At 65.1% G+C, this 10,013-nt stretch overlaps 1 protein-coding gene across 4 annotated transcripts; it reads right to left on the reverse strand.

The window, feature by feature from the left end:
* Positions 1–169: 169 nt before the first annotated feature.
* Positions 170–4,854, reverse strand: RCOR2 (REST corepressor 2). 4 transcript variants are annotated; one of them, XM_036859276.1, is made up of 13 exons: positions 4,693–4,817; positions 4,293–4,403; positions 3,883–3,939; positions 3,507–3,587; positions 3,216–3,268; positions 2,967–3,128; positions 2,735–2,859; positions 2,571–2,640; positions 2,266–2,481; positions 1,825–1,902; positions 1,632–1,689; positions 1,263–1,495; positions 226–1,141 (listed from the first exon to the last, which is right to left on the reverse strand). In XM_036859276.1, the coding sequence occupies exons 3-13, from the start codon at positions 3,932–3,934 to the stop codon at positions 827–829; spliced, it is 1,443 nt and encodes a 480-aa protein (XP_036715171.1). In that variant the 5' UTR covers positions 3,935–3,939; positions 4,293–4,403; positions 4,693–4,817; the 3' UTR covers positions 226–826. The 4 variants fall into 4 exon arrangements, with proteins under 4 accessions (XP_036715169.1, XP_036715171.1, XP_036715170.1 ...); XM_036859274.1 differs by lacking the exon at positions 4,293–4,403 and having other exon boundaries at positions 170–1,141; positions 4,693–4,854; XM_036859275.1 differs by lacking the exon at positions 4,293–4,403 and having other exon boundaries at positions 1,263–1,456; positions 4,693–4,854.
* Positions 4,855–10,013: the final 5,159 nt, after the last annotated feature.

Here is a 10,013-nt window from a genome sequence, read left to right on the forward strand (position 1 = left end):
CCATGGGCAAGATGTGGCCCAGCCTGCCTGCCTCGCAGGGGAGAACTGATTCCTGTCTGGGGCCTGGGGAAAGGCCGGTGCCGGGCGGGATCCCTCCCCACCCTCCCCACCCTCATGGCACAGACAGGAAGCAAAGCCCAAGACCCTTAAACCAAAAGGGAAAGAGGATTCAGTGAGCTTGAAGGTTTTATTTATTTTTTAAAAACATTGAAAAATAAACCCATGTCTGCATGTGTTCCCAACCCTCCTTTCTCTAAGCTTTTGGGCGGTGGGCACAGTGGGCACCCTCAGAGCTCCTCAGCACTTTCCACCCGGCCCCCTGAAGACTGGAGAGCTACCTCTTCAGCCTCTGCTGCTGTCAGGCCCCAAGGAACCTCTCTGCCCACTTTCCCCCTCCAGCTCCCTCCCCACCTCACCCCAGACTTATTGCTAAAAGAAGGGGAAGAGGAAGAACAGCCAACACACTAAACTGTCCTCTCCCCCACCCCCAGGCTATGGTCACTACCCCCTACGCACGAAGGGCAGGACCCCTAGGCCAGGCCCTGGCAGACTAGGAGGCAGCCGTTCCAGTCCCAGCCAGGAAAAGTACCCTCGGGCCAGCTCAGAAGGCCCCAGACACTGGCTGGGGAGGGGGTGGAGACAGGCTGGCTGCCAGAAAGACGTGCAGAACCCGCGGGGGTCCAGGCTGTGCCCCCATCAGCAGCGCTGGGTCTTCGAAAGACCTGGCGAGAGCTCTAGTCTCTTCTGTCCTCGGTGAAGCTGGAGGTCCCCGAGGACGTCCGGCAAAGGGGTTCTGGAGCCTCCGGTTGGCGGAGGGCCTCGGGGCTCAGAGCGAAGGTGCTGGAGGCTCCAGGGGGGCTCCAGCCAGGGTGGGTGCGGGCTGAGGGCCCGGGCGGGCACCGTGGCGGGAGGCAGCCAGGGCAGGGCGGATGAGAGGTGGTGGGGGCTGGTTGGGGGCCAGCCGGGGCTGGAGGAAGCGGCCCTGCTGGAGTGGGGGTGGCTGGCGGAGCAGGGTGGGAGCCGTGGGCAAAGGTGGCCTCAGCAGTGGCGGTGGCTGGGACAGCGAGGTGGGAGGCGGAGGAGGGGGCGGCGCAGGGGGCCCCGATCGGGGTCCTGACGTCGACACAGATGTAATCTGGACCTGAGAGGGGCGAGAGAAGAGTGAGAAACCAGGCTCAAGCACACCCTCAGCCCAGTCTAAGGACGGAGGCAGTTCCTCTCCTCTGTTCTCTGAAGCGTTTCGCTCTCTCTCCCCTTCTCACCTCATCGTCTTCCTCCAGGGCTGGGGTTGGCAAGGGAGCCCCTCTCCTAGCCTCCTCCATGGGGACTGGGGGGGCTCCAGGGGCCCCATCCTGCTCGGCCTCCCATTCCTGCAGCACCTCCTCCAGATTGAAGCGGCGCCGGTAGCTCACAAAGAAGGTCTTCACCTGGGCCAGAGTCTTGTTCCCAATCACCTCTGCAATAGCCCCAAAGTCTTTGCCATACCTACGGATGGCTGCAAGGGTCAAAAGGGCAGCAGGTGTGAATACCCCCTTAGAACTAGTTACTTCCCTGATCCTTCCCCTCTGCCCCAGCTCCTTGGAGGGCAGGCGACACTCCTGGGGCCCTCTATTCTCCCGAGTCTCACCCACCTTGTACTGCCAAAAGCTGCTCATCCGTGGTCCAGCGGGAGTTGAACTTGGTGTTGGCCTGGAGAGCAAGGAATATATCCTTGAGACTCAAAAATATGGGAACAGAGGCCCTGCTACCCAAGGAAAACTCCCCTTTCTGCTGTGCCACCAGAAAGAACCCCCTCCTGCACCCAGACTTGAAGAGCAGCCTCACCTCAGGGGGGCGGAGTGGATCGATGCCCCCCTCCAGGGCTTGGCGGAGGCTGCTGTTGGTCTGCTTCATGCTTTGCACCTGGGAAGGCAAGGCAAGGAAGGGACATCAAATTCCAAGCCAGGGAGGCCATCAATACCAACCCTCACCAGGGCCCTACTTCCCAACAAAGCTCTTTGCCACCCACCATCTACCTCGTCTCTCCCTCACAACCATTCACTAGGGGAGACACTGGGGTTTGCCCCTTTTCAAAGACCAGGTTTGCTTGTTTGTTTGTTTTTAATGTCCAGAAAAGAACGCCAGGTTACCCAGAAGCCCAGAGGATGGGGCAGGTGCAGGCTTGGCACCCACACGACCTCCCTTACGCCTCAGCTGCCCCCAGTCATAGTTCCCAGCTGCCGACTGTCCCCTTTGCCTGGCCCCTTCTCTCCTCGGGCCCCCCACCTGGCGCTTGAGGGAGATGAGCTGGGAGTCGAGGCCTCGAAGTGTGAGGTTGGCAAGGTCCGGGCTCCCCGACACGGCAGTGAGGCCCTCAGGGCTCAGGTACATGCCCTTGGGAGGGCGCCGCCGAGTTCGCAGCGGATGGTGGCGGTACTGAGACCCCTGGGCCTCCTTCTTTCCTGGACCTGGGCGGGCATTCAGGGGCCGAGAGGGCAGAGGCTGCCAGGGAAAGGAGAGGAGGTGGGTGGTGCAGAGCCCAAGGAGAGGGCGGGCAGGCGGGCAGGGCCAGAGGAGCTCTGGGACCTCACCTCTCTCTTGGGGTCTCCAGCGTCCGGCTCCCCCTCACTCACGGCTCCTCGTCCCTCTTCAAGCTCATCACTGCTTACACGGGGGCCAAGGCGGGGTAAGGCAGGGGCCAGGGCCCCCAGGAGCTCAGTTTACCCCCACCCAGAGCTTCCCCGAGCCCCCCCACCTGTCTTCTTTGTCCTTTCGGCCCCCCAGCCGCCGAGCCTGTCTGTCCATCACACTGGTCCGGCTGCGGGTCTTCTTCCAAGAGTAGTAATACTTCACCAGGCTGGGAATCAGCTTGTCAGGCAGCTGGAGGGGCAACGCCAGAGGCTGGGGCCCACCTAAGACTCTGGGCCTCGGGCAGGCTTAACAGAAAGAAGGGGCCAAGGAGCACTGGCGGGGGTGGAGGGCTTTACCATCTGCTGGATCCGCTGGAAACATTTGCCATGGAAGCCAAAGGCCTGTTCAAACAGCACCTTGTCCTCTACCGTCCACTCGTCCGGGAACGGGGTGAAGTTGGCCAGGTCAGCCAGCGACTTCTCTACGTCGTGCTTATGCCACAGGAGCATGCCCAGTGCCTGGCCCAGGAGAGGGGACAACGCAGGCTCAGCTGCCCGCAGCACTGTCCCGTCTCCACCCCAAATCCCTGCGGGGCCAAGGCTCACCTGCTCGATGTTGTAACCATGCTTCTCCTTGGCCATCGCAATGTACTTGTCAACTGCAGGGGCGGGAGGAGCCAGGTCTTGGAGGAGGGGTTACAACCCCTAAGCCAGGCCTGCCCGGAAAGGGGTATGCCCCCAGGGGCTAGGCCCCTGAGCCTGAGCCCCAGGGCAGGGGCTGAACCCACATACCTCAGCCTCCAGCCCACTTCTGAGAAGAGCTGGCTGCCAGCTGGCATGAACCCCAGGCCCCAGCTCCCAAGGGTATGCATGAGCCCAGGGTCCCACCCCACTCACGCTTGGCATCTGACACACAGTGGTTGGGCGACCACACCAACATCCCCTTCAGCTCCTTGTTACTGTAGCGTGCGGGGCTCTCTGAAAGGCAACGGAGCAGAGGAGGGAAGACATCATCAGCCTGGTGGCGCTGGCCTGGACCCATGGCCAGAGGGCAGCGGAGGAGTGGGGCCTGCGAGGTGAGGCACAGAGGGGAAGGAGGGACAGAGACCCAGACAGGAAGGCAGAGCAGGAAAACTAACCATGCCACAGGGCCGGCCACCCACCCCCGCCTGTCCTTACAGTGGGCGCCAGCCAAGGGTTCCCCCAGGTGGGGCTCAGGGCCAAGCCATGGGCCCTCCAGTCCCCTCCCTTCACAGCCTGTCCTGCCACTCACCAGGCTTGCACTCCGGAATTACGGCCTGGTAATTGGTTCCAACGCGGATCATGCTGTCTGTGGAGCCGGTGGGGGGCGGGGGGAGGCAGTCAGGACTCCAGGGAGGGAGGGAGGACGGGAGGATGTGGCGGGGGAGGTGGCTGGCCTGGAGTTCTCCTTCCTGACCACCCAGGGCCCCCATCTTCCAGGAGGCTCACTTTTCCCTGATCTTCCCCTCAGTTACCCTCAGCCACAGAGGGAACTGGAAAAGGGAGAGACCTGCCTAGCCATAGCCATGGGGGGTGGGGGAGAGGACAGGGGCCAGTTTTCAAGCCCAGGCCCAGCAGAGCCCTTTGTTCTGACGGGGGGGGGGGGGGGGGGGGGGGGGGGGGGGGGGGGAGTTGGTGGGGGTTGGAGGGCTGCCCCTAGACCTGGACCACAGCCCTCCTGCAGAGAATCCAAGGCTCCTCCCCACCACAGGAGCCCCACAGCTCGGTGTGGAGGTGTCTTCCCAGCTCCTGCCCCAGTCAGACCTCAGTTCCCTGCAAGGTGGCAAGGTACGAGGAGCCCAAGCTGTGAAAGGGAGGGACGCCTGAGTCCCTCGGGGACTGAGGGCAGGGAGGGGGCAGGCAGGACCGCCTCCTCGGCAGCTAGGGGCCCAGCCTCCAGATTCCCTGTGCCGGCTTTGGGGAGAAGCAAGGCACAGGCTCCAATCCAGGCAAGGCAGGAACCATCCGTATAATACCGTGGTCGGCAACTCTCCCCCACGCCCTGCTCCGCGCCGCCCCCCCCCGGGCCGGTGCGCCTTTAACCCTAGGCCTCCGGGCTCACCGTGCGAGTGCTCCTCCTCGCTGCTGTCATCCTCCGAGTGGGGTTGTCCGCCGTTGGGCGCCGTCTTGGCCCGGCTGCGGGACAGGATCCCGGAGCCCGCGCTCGGCTTCTCCATCACCGAGGGCATTACCCCGCCCAGCTGCCCCGGGGGGCGCGGGAGCCTTCGGAGAGCAGCGGTCGTTGCCGCGCTCGCCTGGGATGCCGTGCCCGGCCCGGCCTGGAGAGGTCGCCACTGAGGCCACGAGAGGCAGGAGGTCAAGCGTGGCTAGGGTCCGGCGGGGCAGGAGCCCAACGGGCAGCCCAGCGCTCTCCGCGACCCCCACGGGTGAGGGTGTCAGAAAAGTTTGTGTAGAAGTGGGGTGCGCGGGGGATGAGCGCAAGGTCCGGTGGGGCTGGGGCGCGCTCGCTCTGGACGCTCCACGGAATTGGGGCTCCCCGGAGAAGTCTGGGCACCCTGCCCTCGGAGCGCCCTGGAGCCCCAATGCCCGCCTGCCCACGCAGTTCAGCGAGCGGGCGCTGAGGCGCGATTGCCGCCCCCGGCGGGCTCCGCGCCTCTCGGCTGCACCAGGATGCCCCAGTCCCCGGGAGGGGACCCCTGCCCGGACCAGACCCCTGCCTGCGACGGCAGCCGGCGGGGCCCCGGCACTGGCGGCGGCGGCGGCGGCGGCGGCGGCGGGACGGCGCGCACGGCGCGCGGTGCTGGGGCAGAGTTGCCGGGAGGCGGGGGAGCGCAGCCGCGGGCGCCGCCTCGCACCCTCCCCGACGCGCTCGCTCTCCACGGCGCGCTCGGGCTGCTGCTCGCTCGCCCGCTCTCCGCCGCCGCTCGCTCCTCGCGCACACAATGAAGCTGCTGGCAGGGAAGTAGTGCCGGCTGCGGCCTCAGCACCCCTCCCCCAGCCGATGCCTCCGCCAGCTGAACATCTGGCCCTGGGGTGGAAGGGAGGGCCCGGGGGGCGGGGCCTGGGGGCCGGGGCTAGACCTCCAGGGGGTGGGGTCAGGACCCGGGTGGAGAGCGCTTTCCTCTGCGGGCCCCCCGAGCTCCCAGACTTGCCCCTGGGGGAGACCCCCCCTACCCCCGAGGAGTAGCCGGGGGTCAGCCCCACCCACGCGCACACCAGCCCCACACACCAGTGGGCTCGGGTTACCGCCGCCTGCCCCGGGGGCCCTGAGGCCGCCTGCCCGCCCGCCCGGGTGGAGCCCAGCTTTTCCTTCCATTTCCCTTCCTGCCAAGGAACTCCCCGCCCCCCTTCCGCAGGGGGGACCCCCCCCCCCTTCATGCGCCCTTGGGGGCCAGAGCGGATGGGAGGCCGGACAGGCGAGGAATGAATTCCTCCAAGAGCTACCGGGCCAAAGCCTGGCTTCTGGTGCATCTGTGGGTCCCCAGGGGTCACCTCGGTTCCCTTTAACTGCTGCAGCGCGCACCCCAAAACAGTGGCACAAGGGGTTGCGGGATGGGGTGTGGGAAGTGTAGGGAAAGATCTGGACTGCAGGGTGAGGGAGGAGCTGGGTGTCCTCCCTACTGGGTTCCCTGTCACCCCAGCTGGGAGCAGCATCCCCCTCCCCCAGGACGAGCACGGGCAGAGTGACAGACCGGGAAGCGGGTAGAGCGGCACAGACGGAGATGGGGGAGGGGGGTGGGCAGAGACTTTCAAAGCCAGACCCAGCCACCCTGCCAGGCACACAAAGAGCCAGCACACACACCGGCGACAAGCTGCGCCGGTGCCCGTCCCCGCCGCCGCAGGCACGTGCTGCCGCGCACACAGGCCGAAGCCCCCTCCCACCCGTCGCCCCTCCCACCCGAGCCCCAGACTTCTAGACACACCTCCACCCGGGCACGCCCCGCTGTGCCCAGACTGAGCCGAGCCTGCACTCGCACCCTCCTCTCCCTTCCCTTCCTCGGCCACTCAGTAATCAGATTCCTAAATTTAGAAGCAACCCAGGGCCCAGCCAGGGATGGATCCCCGCCCCCACCCGCTGCCTGCGGCCAGCCGGCCGGGGTCCTGCGGTCGGGCCACGACCCGGCTGGGGCCTCCTGGTCCTGGGGGCTCCTGCGGGCGGCCGGGCAAAGTCAGGCACAACCCCACCCAGCTGCGGTGCTGTCGGGCCACATGGGGCCACACTGGGGCCACCCAGCCGGCAGCCACGTTGCCCGCCACACCTCCGGTCAGAGCTATGGGGCCTTTTTCCTCCTCTTAAATCATGGATTGGGCACCAAGCCCCAGGGTGGGGAGGTCTGGATAGAGGAGAACGAGTGGGCCAAGGGCAGGTCTGAGCTAAGGGGTCTGCTACAAATGAAAAGAGCCTCCGCAGCCTTACTCCTCCTGAGTGGCCACCCTGCCCCCAGCACCTCCAGTCTTTAGGGAGCCTCTCATCTCTGTCCCCTCCTGCCTGGCAGGCAGCCATCGCTGCTCACAGCGCTCTCCTATGATGGAGTCTTCCATTTTGCCCACACCAGCCCCTCTTGAAGCAGGGCCTCAGCTGGGTCCCCCATTTCCCCCTTGCCACTTTTCCATACTCATGCTTAGGGTCCAGGGCCCAGCACCTCACCCCACCCCCAGGCCACAGCATCATGCTTATTCTGGCCTCCCTCCTCCTGGGCTGCCCCAGGTACCCCCAGCCACAGGCGTCCCTCCTTCCTTAGCACCCCTCCCCCCAATAAGAACCTAATTCTGTTCTCACTTCTCCCTAGGGCCTGGAGCTCAGGGCCAGAGGAAGATTCTGCTCTGGAGGAGGGGGCAGGGAGGGGAGGCTTATTCCTTGGCGTAGAGAGGAGGGGGGCAGTCCCTAGGCCCTGGTGTGATGAGGCTTCCGCCTAGGAGGTGGGACGCGACATGGGAGGGGTATCCTAGGAATTTGGGGATGACTCTGGGGGCCACAGTGTCCAGAGAGAGAGAGGAGGCACATTCCTAGTGAGCAACCTCCTCCCCAAGGGGCAACGGCGCAGGGTTAGGAGGAGGAGGGGCAAGGCCCCACCCTCCCACCTGCTGCAGCCGCCCCCTCCCCAGCTGGCCCCCTCTTTTGTGCAAAGCCACACAAAGGACAAGGGGCCCCGGCCGGCCTGGCCATCTGCTCCCAGCAGCCTGAAGGCTCTTAAAGAGACAGCACCCCCTCCCTGCCCTGGGGCTGTGGGGCGGGATGGACCGGGTGCGCCACCGGACCTGGTCTCAGCGGTACCCCACGTGCCACCCACTTTTCCCTCGCTCCCCCAGCCCCAGGTCGGGAATCATTCTCCCTCAGGCCAGGGGCACCGAGGTGCCACGTGGCCCAGAACAGGAGGCGTGGGAGGGGAGAGAAAGGAGGCAGCCAGGGAGCAGCCCCTCCCCTCCTGCCTTAGGCAGAGGGGCCAGGGAAGCTCAGTAGTACAGCACTAGTACTGGGGTCCCTCACCTCCCTGAGGCCACCTCTGAGCTTTGTGAGCTGCTGCCGGCCTCCGGGAGTGCCCTCCCCGCCGTTCTCACTGAGGAGCTCACCCTCGGCCTTCCTCAGGGAGGATGCCCGTGCCTGCTTTTTGAGGGCTGCAGGCCGCTGGGCAGCAACCCCGTGATGCGGGCACATTTGCTTCCTGGGTTTTCCAGCTGAGGAAACTGAGGCTTGGCCAAGCCCCCCCACAGGCCTCCGCAAAGCCAACGCCCCCGGCTGTGTCTGAAGCCTTCCTCCCGCCCCCAGCTCCCACCCCCCGCCCCCCGCCCCTGGGCCAGATAAGGGTCCTCAACCCTGAGATCCCCCGGGAAGCCAGACCAAGGCGCTCAGAGCCTTTGCCACACTGCTGGGGACACCAGTTTACATTATTTGTGTGATTGTTTATTTCTCGACTGTCTCCCTGCAGGGCGGCATGGCAGGGATTGGGTCCACTGTGTTCACTGCTGTGTTCTCAGTGCCTGGCATATAGTAGGCACTCAATATTTGCTGAACAAATAAATGCCAGAAGCCCCAAAAGCCTTCCTCTTCGCTGGGCTCCTCTGTCCCCTGCGTGTTGGGCATCTTGCCTCCTCACTCCTCGAGGTGAGGCAGAGCGGACAAAGGTCGAACAGGGATGCTGGGAGAGAAAAGGAGGGTGACCTTGAACAAGCCACCAGCCTCCCCTCTCCCTCCTCCCAAAGGCGGGGGCAGCTCCAGCCAATCCTGAACCCGTAGCCCTGCCAGACAGACTGGGACTGTCCTGAGCTCTGGCCAGGCAAGGCTGGCCGCTGCGGTGTGGTGCCTGGGACCCCGGCCAGGCCCTCAGTGGCCAGAGCCAAGGGGCTCAGCTTGGGGAGGGTGGCAGGCAGGCGGGCCCTTGGGTGGGGGAGGGAGGGTGGCAGGATCTAAGGAGAAACCTGGCTGAGCAGCGGGGGAGTCGGACTGGAGGCCAGGGGGAGATGAAGCTGGAGAAATGGAGAAGGTGGGCTACAGTGTGGAAGGAGCATGGGGGCGCTCCCTCCAGGGCCCTCACCCCCTCAGCCTGCCCAGATAGGACTTCAATTCCTCCCTCCCCGCCAGGCCCCCGGGGCTCACTGGCAGGCGTGTGGCCCAGGGCACTGCCCTCCTGGGCCCAGTTAGTAATCTCATGAACTGGCCCACCCTCCCACCCGGGGCTGTGAAGAGGCTGAGAGAAGGTGACAGAGGTGACGATCCGGTGCTTGGCATCGCCTCAGCACTGTGGCCACGTGAGGGGTGGGGGGGGGCGCTAAAGGAGCCCAGGCCAGCACATCTGTGAGTGGCGCTGGGGGCGGGCAGAGCAGAAGCAGGCGGGAGGTCAGCAAGGAGACCCCAGGCTTCCTGACACCCACGCCGACGAAAGCTGACTCCCTGAGTGAAGCAGGAACTAGGGCGGAAGGGTCAGGGAGACCTTAGCAGAGAGACACGAGGAGGTGACAGGGGCTCCCTGGAGCCACGAGGGGGCAGCTTCCAGACCTGGGAGCCCCTTCTGTTTCTCCGGAAGCCAGGAAAGGAACCTCCCCTCACCCTCACCTGGGCAATAGCTGGCGCCCTCTAGCGGTGACAGCGTGGACCAAGGGGTCCCACCTCAGCTTGGCCACAGATGTCCTCCCAGGGAGTCTGAGCACGGCACCGTGAGGAGCCCATTCTCCTAGGGCAAGTGCATGCAGTCAAGATCCTCTGGGGCCAACTGAGCTTTAGATCCAATCCCCAGCACGTCTCCTGGGCCCAGAGCCACCCAGAACCTCCCAGAACAAAGTCAGGTGGAGCGGAAACCCCTAGAGAAATGGCAGAGGAGAGGGGAACCGCAGGGAAAGTGCAGGAGCACTGCAGGCCAAGGAGCTCAGCCCTGGAGTGAGTCCTGGCTCTGCTTCTTGCTTGCTGTGTGGCCTGAGGTGAGTTAC

The sequence above is a fragment of the Balaenoptera musculus genome, chromosome 8, assembly GCF_009873245.2.
Source record: "Balaenoptera musculus isolate JJ_BM4_2016_0621 chromosome 8, mBalMus1.pri.v3, whole genome shotgun sequence".
Classification (NCBI taxonomy): Eukaryota; Metazoa; Chordata; class Mammalia; order Artiodactyla; family Balaenopteridae; genus Balaenoptera; species Balaenoptera musculus.

Bases quoted from the DNA above. Each gene is read 5' to 3' on its own strand.
- RCOR2 (XM_036859274.1), bottom strand. From the start codon at position 4,819: ATGCCCTCGGTGATGGAGAAGCCGAGCGCGGGCTCCGGGATCCTGTCC. The intron at 3,940-4,692 runs GTGAGCCCGGAG...CCGGCTCCACAG, and splicing joins CGAGGAGGAGCACTCGCACG to ACAGCATGATCCGCGTTGGA. The intron at 1,496-1,631 runs GTGGGTGAGACT...TGACCCTTGCAG, and splicing joins GCAGCTTTTGGCAGTACAAG to CCATCCGTAGGTATGGCAAA.